Here is a 15,864-nt window from a genome sequence, read left to right on the forward strand (position 1 = left end):
ACTGAGAAGTGGTAAGTCTATCAAAGTTAGTCATCACACAATGGAGCTGTTACTGTGTACAATGTTCTCCTGGTTCTGCTCCCTTCACTCAGCATCAATCCATACAAGTCTTTCCAGGTTTTCCTGAAGTCCGCTTGCTCATTATTTCTTACAGCACAATGGTATTCCCTTACATTCATACACCACAACTTGTTCAGCCACTCCCCAACCGATCCCCTTAATTTCCAACTCCCTGCCACCCCAGAAAGAGCTGCCAAAAACACCTTTGTACATGTGGGTCCTCCTCCCATTTTTATGATCTCTTTGGGATACAGCCCCAGAAGTGCCATTGCTGGGTCAAAGGGTGATCCTCACTTTCCCATGTTGGAAGACTCCCACATAGGAGTAAGCGGTACCAAGATCAGTGCCAACTGTGGGTCCCTTTAACATGGTTGCTGGGGTGTTGGAGGTCATAGCTAACTCCTGTGGAGTAAGATGGGCTGCTGATGTGCTGAGTAGACCCTCTTATGATCACTTTAAAAGTTTTCCTATAATGCAGAAAAATATGTATACTTCTTGAGATTCCTATTCATGATTATCAAAGATCTACCATACCTAGTTTTCCTAAAAATCTGTTCAGATCCTTAACTTCTTTCTTGTTTATCTTTTGGTTAAGTTAGCTTATATCTCAAGTATTTAGTAATCTGTAATTATTTCTTACTTTCTTGGTCTTCTTTGAATTTAATCAGCTTTTCTTTAAGCATTTATAGGCTATCCCAGCTAGTGCATATAAATTTAATTTTGCTATTGTTTCATTCTCTGTGGTGCCTTTAAGCAAAATGTAGTTTTCCTGCTTTTCTCTCCTATCCATATCTATTTTTACCATTGTATAATCTAAAATCATGCTTTCTCCTCCTACTTTTTTGGATTTAACTGAGGCATAAAAACTCTAATCCAACTCCTTTTAACTCCACACAAATCTTCATATTTTTCAGTGTATTGCTAATATATGGCAAATTGTTTGCTTCCTAATACATTGTGTCATTCTCCTCCATTTTTTCATGAATCTATCCTATTCCCACTCATAGTTATGATTATTTATTTTGTCCTTCAGTATATTTTATATAATATTTCTTTCCCATCCCTTTTAGGGGAAAAAAGAAGGAAACCAGCATTTGGTACCTGCAGTTTATTTGTCTTAGAGTAGGCTGATCATAGTTTCCTCCTTTCTGTCCCCCCTAGCCATGACCCAAATCATTGAATCTTGCCCTCCCTGCCTCCTTTTTAAATTTTTTTCCCTGCCTCCTTTTTTTGAAATCAGCTTTCAGTAGCTATAGTTTCTTTCTCTTGAAACAAACTTATTCTACCCTTCACTTCAGAAATTATCTTCCTCCCTCTCCCCATTATAGTTCAGTCCTTTGATCAATTTAATCTGTTTCTATTACATTTTCCCCCTCCCCCTGTTCAGATAAAGGTGAAGTTTGTGATATCCCCTCTTTTCTCCACCTCTGTCTTTGTTTTGAATGATCTTCATCCATGGCATCCTTGTTTGAAAAAGCATTAAGTCTATGACTGTTTGTCCCAACATCCATGAAAGTGACAGAAACAGATGCTGTAGAGCACTTAGAGCTTGGTCAGACATTGAAGATGCCAAGGTCATCCACTGCATCCCACACCATTGCCAGTCATCCTTACTTTTTTCTTACTACTGGACATGGATGATTCTGGGAGAGAGTGAGGTTGGTGACTGTGCAACTCTGCCTCACTTAAATTCAATGAACATGCAAGTCAAAACATCACCCCCTGATGTAATTGATCCTCTTCAAAAATGAAGGGATGAACAACAATCCTCTTCTGTCTTTTACTAGAGTACTTCTTATTAGTCCAGAGCCTATCTTCCTTTGTTTTCTCAATTACCGTAATTTGGAGGTGGGATTCCCAAGGAGCAATTGTCTTTTTTCCTGATTTCATTATGTAAGCACTAGATATTCATTGTCTAGCTCTTTCAAGCTACTTACATTTGCTTACTTTTATAAAGGTTTTTTTGGGTTTTTTATTTCAAAGATGATACTCTAATTTTATCAAAAGAAATGCTTGGAAAATTTCAATCTAGGTTGCATGAGGAATAAAGGACTTGGGAAGACTTATATGTAAAAAAAAAAGAATACTTAGGCAGGAGGTGCTAAGAAGCACTGATTCTGGAGGCAGGGTCCATGCCCAAATTTCACTTCTGCTACTTACTGCCTATGTGACCTTGAACAAATCACTGAATCCTCTTGAGCGTCAGTTTCCTCATCTATCAAATGAAGGACTAGATTGCCTCTGCAGTTCCTTCCAGCTTGAAATATTGGATCTTATGAGTTATCTTCAAATATTGGGAAGACTATCATTTAGAAGAGGGGCAAGACTTGCATGTGGCTCTAGAATGAAGCACAATAAGTAATCATTGCAGAGAGGAAGACATTTCACCATAGGATAAGGAAGAACTTTCTCTACAATTAGAGCAGTTAGGCATCTGCTTGCTATCACAGGGGTTTGAAGAGAGGCTGAACTCTCCTCCAGGAATTTCCTCTACAACTTTCTTGATGGTCAACTATTAGGGAAGTTGTAATGGGATTTTTGCACTGAGTGGCAAATTTGGCTAGATAACCACTAAAACTGATTTCAGCTCTGAGGTTCCATGATATTGGGATAATTGCTCTGGGGGGGAGACTGGAGACAAAGGGAAACTAATTAGAGGATTCTTAGAGTGATCCTTATGTAAGATGATAAAGACTTTAACTTATGATTGCAGTGATGGGAATGGCAAGGAAGGTGTTAATGTTAAGGACCTCCCAATGTCATAATTGATACAATTTGGTGACATATTAAATATGAAAATGATGTACATGACCTGTGTGACTTTGGGAAAGTTATTTAAAGTCCCTGTACCTCCATTTTCTCATAGACAAAATGAAAGGTTTGGACTACATGGCTTCTCAGGTCCCTTCCAGGTCTAGATGGATCATCCCATCATTATATGGAATGATGGTTCCAGGACTTTGAGTCTGTGACTAGAATTCTAGACCTATTAACCAAAAAGAAGGGAGCATAGAAGGTAAAGGGAGCTTGGTGGTAGAGAGGCAGGAAGAGGGTGAATTTAGTTTTGCGCATGTTGAATTTGCTGTGGCAGCAGGACATCCAAGTAGAAATGTCCAGCATGTCATTATTAATGTAATTCTAGAACTCAGGAGACATGTCAGGGTTAAAGATGAAGTCGTTGGAGTCTCAACCTGGAGATCATACATGTAACGGTGGAAATGGATGCTACATGGACTCAATGTACTTTTTTTTTCTTTTTCTCTTTTTGGCAATTGGGGTTAAGTGACTTGCCTAGGGTCACACAGCTAGCAAGTGTCAAGTGTTTGGTCTGAGGTCAGATTTGAACTTAGGTCCTCCTGACTTCAGGGCCAGTGCTCTATCCACTGTACCACCTAGCTGCCCTATGTTATCCTTACCTGCATGTATATCATATAGCCTCCTGTATGAAGCAGCCAGGTGGCACAGTGATTAGAGTGTTGAACTTGGAGTCAGGAAAACATGAGTTCAAATCTGACCACATGCATTTACTAGCTGTGTGACAGTAGGCAAGTCATTTAACCTCTGTTTGCCTCAGTTTCCTTAACTGTTGAATGCAATGGCCTCTTGGGGTTGTTGCGAACATCAAATGAGATAATATTGGTAAAACACTTGGCCCACATAGTAGGAGCTTACTAAATGTCTGTTCTTTTCTTCCTCAGTAGAATGTGGGTTCCTGGAGGGGAGGGACTATTATTTTTAATCTCTATATTCCCAATGCTTAATACAGTATCTTGCACATAGTAGGTACTTAGTAAATGCTTGTTAAATAAAATTTATATAATTCAGTTCTTAAAAGGAAGAATAACATAAAGATACTGAATTGTGACACTCTTCTTTTCACTCTAACATAGTTCTCAAGAGGTCCTTTCATATAGGTAAATAGTACTAAAATTTCTTTCCCTCTGAAACAGAAATTCAAGCAAAGTCAGTCTAATAAATTATTTAAGGCCATGGAGAGAGCCACAGGCAGAATCATGACTGGAAGGAAGAGGAAGGGGGTGAGCATTTATTAAACACCTACTATGTGCCAGGCATTGGAGCAAGCACTTTACAAATTATTTTGTCCTCACAATATTGGGAGGTAGGTGATATTTATAATCCCCATTTTGATGGGGATAATAAATAAGTTTGAGGAAACTGAAGCTGACATTTAGTGATTTGCCCAGTGTCACACAGCTACTGAATATCTGAGGCTGGATTTGAACTCAGATCTTCCTGAAGCCAAGTCTGGCACTCTATCCATTCTGTCACCCAGGTGCCTAAACAGGGTGGACATTCCATGCTCTTTCAGACTTCCTAAGCCTCTCTTTTGAAATAATGAAAGACATTTTTTTTCAATTAGGATTTACACATATTGATTGTTCCTCCAATCCAGGAGCTCAGAATCAGGTCTTTTAAAGGGTCACATCCACAAAACAAAACAAACAAACAAAGAAAAAAAAAACTATACAGGCTGATTTCTCCCCCCGATCCCAGATTTTGACCTGGGATATAACTGCTTGGTGTATGTTGTTCACCAGTGTGGTCCATCTAATGACCATTGTTTCATCTATTACTGCATTATATGTGTTCATATATGAGATATGTTTATGTCTATTGATTTTTATGAGTATATTGTATGTGTGCTCTGATTAGAGGTTCCCCTTAATTTAGAGAAACATAAAAGGACTTTGGAATAGAAAGCAATTATATAAAGTAAGATAGTAAATTAACTGGATTTAACATCTGGAATGTATTTCCTAGATTTTCAGCCAAATGAATACAAAGGTATTTGTCCCTGGATGCAAATGAAGATTTAACAAAAATTTCTGCTTTTATTATTCCTGTGCTTTCCTCTTCCTCCTTTTATTACCCCTGTCCCTAATACTTTATTTTGTCTTTTTTTCCCACTCTTTTATGTTTAGTCACACACAGAGTTGACCATAGGTAAACTTGCAATGTAGGTATATTTGCTTCTCCTTGCCACCTACTTCCTGCACATTGCCTTTAATTGCCCTAGGACCCAAGGCTGCGTGAATCCTTCTTACCTTTTGCACCCCTTTATGTCATCAAATCTTTCTCATTCTTTGTCCAACTCTGTCAGGGTCTTTTTCCGTGTTCCACTGACAATTAGTATTAAGGAGTTACCAAAGAGGTATAGCATAGCTCATGGATTCTCCCATCCCCACTCTCTGCTGCCTCATTCTGGGTCCCTTAGTGAGTTATTCCAGGTTCTGTCATTTTATGGGTGAGTATCTTTTCTAAGCCATAACTCTTGAGTTCCCAGTAATGTCTTCCTTTTTATCAGTTGGTTGACATGCTTTGTCATGAAAAGTGTAATCTAAATAAACAGCAATGTAAATAAGCTAATGATGTATCTAGCAACCCCAATCTCCTTCCCTACACACCCCTTTTCCTATTCTCTGAAGAATGTCAGGCCTCTTAGCTGAGCTTTTCAGCCAGTATCTATAAAACTCTCCTCTCATCAGCCAAGCTATACCAGAAGGCAGAATGACCTAAATTAAAATCAATTCTGCTGTTTTAGTCAGTCAACAAGCATTGTTTAAGAGCCTGCTAGCTGCCAAACGCTGGGCTAAGTGCTAAGATGCAAAGAAAGGCAACCCTCAAGGAGCTCACAATTTAATGAGGGCAACAACCTGTAAACAATTATGTACAAACCAGGTGCATGCAGGCTAAATTGGAGGTCAGCAGCAGAGGGAAGGTGCTTGTATTAAGGGCAACCTGGAAAAGCTTCCTATAGAAGGAGAATTTTTATCTGGGACTTAAGCAAAGCCAGAGAAACACACACACACGCACAGAAATGCATGTGGGACAGGCAGTGGAAATACCCAGAGTTGGGAGATGAAGTATTTTGGTTGAGGTGGAGCAGGGAGGCTAGAGATACTGCCTTACAGAGTAAGTAGAGGAGTAAGGGCTAAAAACCTGGAAAAGGCAGCAAGGCTGTGAGGGGCTTGAATGTCAGAGGATTCCATATTTGATTTTAGAGGCAATAGGGAACCACTAGAGTTTATTGAATACAGGGATGCCATATTGGACCTGAGCTTTAGGAATATTAATTTTACAGCTGAGTGGAGGATAGATGAGAGTGGGGAGAGATTTGAGTCAAGGAGATCAACCAGCAGGCTATTGTCTAGGTGTGAGGTGATGATTCCCGCCCCCCCCCCCCCAAGGAGAGAGCAGAGGAGAGAAGAAGGCATGTACCAGAGGTGTTGCAAAGATAAAATCAACAGGACTTGGCAGTGGATTGGATTGGAGGTCATAGAGATAGAGGAGTCAAGGGTGACACTCAGATTGTTAGAGTGATTGTGTGGATGGTAGTAATAGGAAAGTGTGGGAATAGGGGAGGGGATTTGGGAGGAAAGATAATGAGTTCAGTTTTTAAAATGTTGAGTTGAAGATGGAGATGAGAATCTGGGCTTTAGCAGAGAGGTTAGAGTTGGTTAAGCAGATCTGAGAATCATAAGAATAGAGATGATAATTGAATCTATGGGAGCTGATGAGATCACCTGATGAAATAGGATAGACCGGGAGAAGAGAAGAGAGCCCAGAACAGAGCCACATGGAGTACCCATGGTTAGGAGTATAACCTGGACAAAGATCCCAGAAAAGAGCCTCAGAAGAACCATTTGATTTCTTCTTGTAACTCATCTGTTAACTTCTCTTCTTAACTCTTCATTGAACACTACCAAACTGGACTTGGATTTTCTTGCCTTTTACTGTCTCCTCTGAGTCTCTCATTTCAACAGAAACACATCATAGTCCTTTTATCTTTGCATACTCCTTGGCTAAGGTTAATTTCTCTAGGGCTCAATTTTTTTAAGTGCAAGTGGCATTGAAAGATACTATGGTAAGGAAATTCTTTTAACCTCACAGTATCGACCTCTCTATTTTATGAAAAATAATGACTGGCATGCTGTTTAGAGAATTCTGAGATGCTATGACATTTTCCACTTTTTACCTAGTTATACCACACAGCCTATGCTCTCTCTCTCTCTCTCTCTCTCTCTCTCCCCCTTCTCCTTCTCTTTCTCTTTCTCTCTCTGTTTCTGTCGCTCTGTCTCTATCTCTTTCTCTCTCTCAGCTCCCCATAAGAACACTATTGCTTCTTGAGTTAGAAAGTTCATTCTGACACTTCATTGCCAGATGCCTCTTTATCAGGGGTAGAATAAAATATTAAGCCTTTAGTAAGTGCCTACTATGTGCTAGTACTGGCATAGTATTTCTCTAATAAAAATGTTATTAGAGGCATTAGGGTATATGTATGTCAGATGAAAGAGGCAGCTAGATGGGCTCAGTGGTTAGAGTACTGGGTCTGGAGTCAGAAAGATCTGAGTTCAAATCTACCCTCAGACCCTTACTAGTTGTGTGACCCTGGGCAAGTCATTTAACCTCTGTTTGCCTTAAGCCACTGGAGAAGTAAATGGTAAACCATTTAGGTATCTTTGCCTAAAAAAAAAAACAACAAACCCCACCAAAAAACCAAAACCAAACAAAACCCCTCGTACTGTATGGTCCACAGGGTCATGAAGAGTTGGATACAATTGAACAACAACATCAGATGAAGGGGCTATGGTATGAAAATTATTAAGTACTAACTAAAACTAATGTCAAATAAGCCTGAAATATAAAATGTGTATTTAGGAGTCCAGAGAAAAGGGAGGAGAGGAGAGGAAGGAATTGAAGTAAAGAGTCCGAGTTATTCCAAAATGAATGCTGTCTCATTAACTCTAGCCATATGTTTACAGAAAGCAAAGACTTGAGAAAACCAAGCACATAGACAGTGATGAGTTAAAAGCTTGAAAGGTTATACCTTTTTTTTAAAATGGGAATCAGAAAATCTAATTTAATATTTCTCAAAGTTCTGATTAAATATGGATTTTCCCACCTGGCATACATTTTAAATCACCATACATTTAAAAATTTCAAAATGTATTACACTTTGAGCTGTGTTAACCATTTAATCCTGTATGATTTATGTCCTGGCTCAGAACTATACTTACTTCATCTAAGAGGGGCAGGGGCATGCATGGCCAACATGCCCCCACCATTAAAAGGGTGCTTCTTTCTCCTAAGTATTTTCCTTGCCTTGTTCTGTATGGCCCTGCTCTCTCTTTTCCTTCTACCCCTACAACTCCCCACATTCACACTAGAGACTTGGTCTGCATTCTCCTGCCTACCCCTCTGGACCTGTTTGCTTTCCTGGAATCCTTGCTTTTGACCTCAGAACTGATCACCAGTTGACAAGATCATAGGCTACTCCATTGTTTCTTGACTTAGACCTTGTGTTTTTTCCCAAGGCTGGCTGATTCTCTCTCTTGGTGTGTAAATCATCTGCTAATCTAGGTAAATGCTGCTGTGCTCACTCCCTCTGCTCTTTTGAGGGAGAGACAAGATGACTTAGCTTTTGAGAGTTTTCCCCTCCCTTGGCATATACAGCTGAAAATGGGAATGGGGAACATCCAGATAGTATATATTAACCACCTCTGCCGGGAACAGCAACAATTTCTATAAATAGCTCCATTTATAAAGATTCATTGTGCTTTCACATGCATTATCTCATTGGATCCTCACAACGCAATCCTCTAAAGTAGATGAGACAGGCATTATTGTCCCATTTTACAGGTTAGAAAACTAAAACTTAGGGCAGTGAAAAGATTTATTTGCCCAAGTATTCTTGGGTTTCCCAAGACTTTTGGGAGTTTTGTGTAAACATAACAGAGACATTTCAATGGTTCTGTAATCTTTGATATGATTTCTGAAATGTTACTTGCCATTATATCTTGGCCTTTGGACAAGGAGTCTTGTCAAGGTACCAGAAATGTGAACTTGAGAAAAGTGGGAATGGGGAAGGGAGGGAATCTGTGCCATCAATGGTCAACTTGAAACAAATGAGGGGAAATGCCTCCATCGTGTACTATTATCAGTTAACTTTTATTGATCGTGAGAAATACACTGGAAGCAGGGAGGCAATGAGCCTGGGGAAGTCATTACCCTAGGAGGTGACTGAGCCCAATGCTCTAGCTGGATTAAAAAAAGAGATTTAATTTAAGTACCAATAATAACTAAGACAGGAGAACCCCAATTCTGGTTTAATGGTGTCATTGTTCACCAGAGGGACAAGTAAGGAAATGACCCAATTCCATGGGAAACAAAATGACCCTGGAAATACCGGATCTGTGAGGTTAACTTCTCAACCTGGGAAAGTACTAGAAGAAGAAAAAAAATCACAATATCAGTTTGTAAATAACTGCAGACATCATTATAGTCTTAGTTTGACGGACCCTTGGAGATCATCTAATGCTCTCATTTTACAGATGAGGAAATTGAAGCCTGGAGAGGTCTGTGGTTAAGGTAATAAAGTTAGTTAGTGGCACAGGCAGGACTAGAACCCAGGTGTCAATTCCTACCTGGTTGCTGGTTTCTACTGTGCCCCACTGCCTTTAAAAGAAGAGCATGATACTCCCTGGGAATTTTCCAAGCTCCTTGAGGGCAATTACCATTCATTTTATTTCAGTTCCATGTATGTTATAGTTGCTTACTAGGTGTTTATTGTGTTGGGTTGAATAGAAGGGAGTCCTAAGAAATCACCAGAAAGGACTTTATAAACACTTGACCTGCTATTGGAAAGAGGAAGATTCCTGACAAATACTTGTAACTCCTCTGAACACAGGGTGAATAAGCTGGCATATTGAAGGGCAATGGAGAGAGAAGGTAACTAGGACTATAAGGTTAAGAGAGAGAAGTACTTTCCAACCCCATTGTAAAATCTCATTTTTCAGTCTCTTAGGGCAGTCTCTTAAAACTGCCCTTTCTCCTAAGGTCGCTCACTAAGGAGTGACCTTAATTATGGCTGAATTTTCACTAGCCCTCTCTACTTTCATACTGTTTTTAAAAATATAAGTTAGAACCCTTACATTGAGCAACAAAATATTGTCCAAATTATTTGGGAGACAGCTGAGTGTAGTGGACAGAGTGCTGGACTAGAATGACAGAAGATCTGGGTTCTATTGACAGTTTAGACACCAAATGCTCTTAAGCAAGTCACTTAACCAGAACTAAGGAGCTTTAGATTGGAGAAGAGAATACTTATGGGAGACTTGAGAGCCAACATTAGTGCTGTCATGTGGGGAAAGGAATTAGAGTGAGGGGTTCTTAGCATTTTCTGTGTGTTTTGGCAGTCTGGTTGAAGCCTATGGACTCCTTTTCAGAACAATATTTTAAATACATGAAATACATAAGATTACAAAGGAAATCAATTATATTGAAATACCATAATCAAAGTACTATTTAAAATTCCATAGACCCCAGGCTGAGAACCCCTGCACTAACTTTTTGGCCCTAGTGACCAGAACTAAATGCAGTGGGTGGAAGTCACAGTGCATGCTAGATATAAAGAAGATCTTCCCAACAATTATAGCTATCCCAAAGTGGAATGCATTACCTTGATAGATAATGGGTATCCTCTCACTAGAGGACCTCAAATAAATGTTGGCTAACAATTAGTTATCTCTATGATAGAGGAAACCTGTGTCCCTTCCAATGCAGAGATCTTACAAATCTGGGACAAATCAGCTATTGGTATGGGAGAGAGAAAACAGTATGGGCAGGATGAGAGTGCACACACATCATATTGTAGACATGGGCTGAGAGCTGTCAACTAGCATAAATAGCAACATTGCTTAGGGACATTTTGATGACCAAAATCTGCAGCAGCTGTGTGAGTACAGAGAGGTGCAAAGTGAGTTTCCAGTACAGCAGGAAATTAAAACACAAAAATGAATGGTGCTCTAGTGCTGTTGATCGAGGGCATTGGAAATTAAGCCAGTGGAGAATCATTTTTGTGTGACCTGCTTTGCTAGGTGGCAGTGAGTTCCTGAAGTCTCACTCTCACATGCTAGTTACTTGAGATGCATATTAATGAATAATCTTTCCTCTGCCCTCTGGGGAGACAAGAAGGTAATTAACAGAGGATTCTCTGTTAGCCTAAAGGCAGAAAACCAAAGAGCAGGGAACATGGATCAAATTTACTTCACATTTCTGCAAAAGAAAAGAATTTTAGTTGAAGAATAAAAATGATAGTACTAGCTGTACAAACATTATCTCATTTGGCCCTCAAAAAAACCTATGAGGTGGGTACTGCCAACATCATTATCCTTATTTTTTTTTAATTTTTATTTATTTATTTACTTTTTCATTATCCTTATTTTACTGATGAGGAAACTGAAGCTCAGAAGGGTTAAGTGAGTTGTCCAGGATTATAGAGTGTGAAGGAAGAAAGTGGAATCAGGAGTGGGGAGAACATTGTGAGTTGATTGTAAGTGTTAGCTCAAGACAGTTTGTGTAATCCTGGATCCTTCCTGTAAAGAAAGATTTCTTTAGAGTTAGAGGATTTAAGCCACTTCTCTGATATTTACCATCTGTGTGAGACTTCACTGTGTAAGGGAAAGTAGAACTACTCCCTCTTCAGTGGCTTCCACACTTGGAATGTGGGTGTTACCAGCTTTTCAGCAGCACTCTTTCCCTTCCCACCAGGCAGACCTACTTCATAGTCACTGCTCTATACTACTCTACCCCCAAAAGGAGATTTTTCTGTAACATACAAATGTGGGGAAAGAGAACAGTGGAGAAGACAGCCTTACCCACTAGCACCCAGCCCCTCAGCAGTCAACAATGGGACAATCAGCTAATTTTTTTACCTAAGGGGGGAAAAACAACCCTGGATACAACTTGTATACTGCTTAGGACATTTATATAGAATGTCAAATAAATCAGCATCAGTTACATCTCTCTCATTTTGCTCAATAGTCCCCAGTCTGGTTAGTGCCCTTATGCCATTAAACAGAGGGTCCAAACTTCTGTCGTTTTCGCTATCCCTTGCCTGCCAATGTTTCTCCTTCTTTCACAATGGACAGTTTATAAAGAATGAATCACACAAACCAAAGCATCTGTGAGCTAGTCCCTTCTTTATCTAGCTGGCATTCAAACTAGTTAAACATAAAGTCAAACAAACTTTAAAAATCTAAGTTTTGGATTTAACACAAAAAATTCAAACATACTTGTAAAATTAAAAAAAAATTATGATTTATTCCTGGGCACTTCTGGCTTTACTCAAAAGAATATCTTGGCCTTCCTAATAGAAGTTTAAACAAGATCCTAATTAATAGAGTTGTTATTGGATAGTATCTTAGTAATATATAACCATAGAAATAAATGAGTATAAAAAGGTTTTGTATACAAGGAGTAAAACTGGTCAGTAAAGCTTTGTGAATAGAGCTGGCCTGGAAACCAAGAAAATTCAAATTCAAGTCCTAATTCTAACACATCCTTGCTGAGTTACCTCTCAGTGTTCTCTGTAACTCATCAAGATTCGAGTTTCAGAGGTGGCGCTAAGCTACATTGGTAGAGAGAGTTTCCTTACTAAGATGTTCCTTATACCAGTGAAATCACAAGTCTGGTCCCTATTCCTGTACAAGTCTGAGTGGGGAAAGTTCTGTCACTGTTGGGGGTGGTTTTGAGAAGGATTTGGGTTAGTTAGAAGGAAATTCCTTGTGGTAGCATTGAGAATTGGGCAAATTCCCTGTTCTGGGTTTGGCTGTGGTCAAAATATGTGTTTTAGATTCTTGAAGGTCAGTTCTGTGTGTTCAGTGAAAAAGTAGCTCAGTCTCAAAGGTTATAACAGCTTTTTGTTCTCCTACATAGCTTAATAAAATGTCCTTTTCAAGGTGATTATTTTATATTGTCATAACTTCACTTCTTAGGTTCTGGGATGAATTTATTGCACATACGTAAAAAATCCTGGTCCCAGCCCTGCCTAGATGCATGTGCACCTGAGTTAGAGGAGAAACTTGGACCGGCAGTACCCTCGAGTTCAGTACTGGTATGTGTTCAGCCCAATGATCAAAAGCTTATGAATGCCATTTTCAGTAGAGTTTGTAAATGCAGATATGGTTTTAGTTAAATAGATGTCATTAAATAAAATTTCCTTTAAATTTCTCATACATGACTGGGTGAAATTCCGAAGAATTCCATAGGAAATGAAGAAAATTAGGGAGAAAACTATAGCACTGTATTTTCTGAAGTATTACATAATTAAGAAAAAAATATTTAGAATCCTAAGAGGTAACATTGAGACAAACCCATCCTGCCCACAGCTGCTGGCAGATTGCCTTCTAAATGTTCAGTTCCTTCAGCTCATTCTCCCTTCAAAAACTTTCCATGGCTCCCCATTGCCTATAAAATTAAATTTTAACTCCTCAGCCTGGCACGAAGACCCTCCACAATAAGGCCATAACCTACTTTTAAAGCTTCCTTTCCTACTATTTCCCTGCATGTACTTTATTATCTTACCTAATAGGTCTTCAGGGTGCCCTACACTAACTGCTTCATTTGGTTTGTTTCCTGCTGTTCCTTCTGCCTGGGGTACCTTCCCTCAATCTTTGTTGAAATCCTACCCTTCCTTTAAGGGCCATCTTAAATGCCACCTCCTTCGTGAAACTTTCCCTGATTCCTTCCCTTCCCCCTCTCCAACGCCCTTCTCCTGTGATTGTTCCCCATGGCACATTGGACTTCCATAGTAAGTTGTACTTCATGGTGTCTATCACATTCTGCCTTGTATTATAGATATTTATGCATTTACTTTTATCTTATCTAGTGAACTTTAAACGCCCTGAGGGTTTCTTTGCACCAAACAGAATCACTGAATGTAGTTTATAAGAACTGTCTGTTGAATTTAAATGAGAGTTGTTACTCAAAGAGGTTGTCCGTGCAAAAAAATAAAATACTCTCACATACTCATGTTTAACTCAAGGTTTTTTGCCCCTGGTCACAGACAGTAAGTGTCAGAAGCAGGATCTGAAACCAGATCTTCCTGACTCCAGATCCAACATGCTGTTATGTTGGGCAGGTAGTAAGTAACTATTTCTTAAGCACTTTCTCTATGCCCAGTAGATGAACAGAGTAGAGGAGACAGAAGAACATGGACCTTGCCTTTGAAGAGCTCCAGCAGAATAGAATCACAACATACACACATGACATAACTAGAAAACTATAATCATGTCATATTAGACTTCATGTGTTTAATTATTTGTTGTTATTTAGTGATTTTTTAAAGGGGAAATAGACTTTTGATTTCAATGGCATAGGGAACTTCTTGGTAAAAACAAAATAAAACAAAAAACTCCCTCTCCCAATACATATCATCACCTACTCTGTAACTTAGAGTCTTGGAGGATTGCTTGGGATATTGGGAAGGTAAATGACTTGCCCAGGGTCACTCAGTCAGTGTACTTTAGAGGTGAGATTTGAACCCGTCTTCCTGACTCTAAGACAGAAATTTCCTACCCGCAAAGAAAACTCCAAGCCAAGTCATAGCTGTAGCTCCCAGCAAGGCAAGGAATTGAGTAACAGCCGCTTCATGCCACCCCATCTTTAGCCTGTCTTGGTTCCTCTAGCTACATCATAGTGAAGTGGGGCCAACATATGCTCAGGATTAATGGGTGATTATCAGGCCTCTATTCAGATTATAAGAGAGTTTAAAAGCTCAGAAGAGATGGGCAGAACATTCCCAACCCACTGCCAGAGGTTGGGAATCAACAAGTGCTTGTTTTCTTAAGGACTTTGTCTCATATGTACCTTTTCTTCTGGTTCCCCTGTCAAATTAGACCACCCTGGGACTCATCAGCCCAAGCCTCCTCTTCCTCCTCTTCTTTTGTCTCTTGGATACTTGAATATTTTGGATACTTATTTCCATTGGTACAAAATGCAACTCACCCTCACCCATGACTTTTTATCCTGTGTAAATCTTGTTCATGTCTTTCAATAAATTCTCCAAATAGCATCTACCTGATACACTGGAGAACTGCTAGATCTTTTAGTATTTCATGGACACAGGTCTAACAATTGTACTGTTCATTATTTCTCTGTATTGCTACCTGACTGGCCTACCTCTTTTGCTAATCTGCATGTCTTTAATGATATCTTTTATATCATATCTTGTGTGTAAATCATTATTGCTATTATACTATAGTGTCCTTACACCTACCATATATCTCTCCCCACTGCTCTTTAGGTCACCCATGATATAGATTCCTTAGAGATCATAGTATGCCGTGATTGGCAGTCATATAATTAATATCGCTGAGATAATATTGCTGTTGAAGAAGCAGACTTTTGTGTCAAGGACAATCTTAGAATTGTTGAAGGCACCATGTGGTTTTTCAAATGCAATTTATTCCACACACCTTCTCCTATTCAATTCTGGACCCAGATAATTGTTCCTCTGCAATACCTGTTCAAGATATATTATCGATGCCTGAATTTAATGTTCTACCCATCCCGTAGTAGTAGAGAAGTAGCATGGCATGGTGGAGGGAGAGCCAGCTTCCAAGCCCAGGGAGACATGAACTGAAGTCCCACCTCTAAACATGGTAGACAAGTGACCTGATAGGTCACTCAACCTTGCAGTGCTCTGGACTTAGGTGTCGGTCAAGCTAAAATAGAAATGGAGGTGGGGGAGGCACCAACTTAAGCATACTTAAGGATCTGTACAAGCCACACAAAAGCTGACTTAGTTAAAAAATGTAATGTAATCTATGTTTTGTTGTATTTTTATTTATTTTGTTAAATATTTCCCAATTACACTTTAATATGGTTTGCTACTTGAGTGTTGTGAGCCTCCTGTAGATTATGAGCAGCTTGTTTGCTGCCTCTGCTCTGGGTAACTTTCTTTTTTCTTTTTCTTTTTCTTTTTCTTTTTCTTTTTCTTTT

At 39.3% G+C, this 15,864-nt stretch overlaps 1 protein-coding gene across 1 annotated transcript in view; it reads left to right on the forward strand.

The window, feature by feature from the left end:
• Positions 1-15,864, forward strand: part of XYLB (xylulokinase) — a 222,373-nt gene that overhangs the window by 68,864 nt on the left and 137,645 nt on the right. The window contains exon 9 of the mRNA XM_027836833.1: positions 12,858-12,976. Coding sequence (XP_027692634.1) covers positions 12,858-12,976 — 119 coding nt within the window. The remainder of the gene's footprint in view (positions 1-12,857; positions 12,977-15,864) is intronic.

This window comes from Vombatus ursinus, unplaced genomic scaffold (assembly GCF_900497805.2).
Source record: "Vombatus ursinus unplaced genomic scaffold, bare-nosed wombat genome assembly UNPS02014820.1, whole genome shotgun sequence".
NCBI classification, from domain to species: Eukaryota; Metazoa; Chordata; class Mammalia; order Diprotodontia; family Vombatidae; genus Vombatus; species Vombatus ursinus.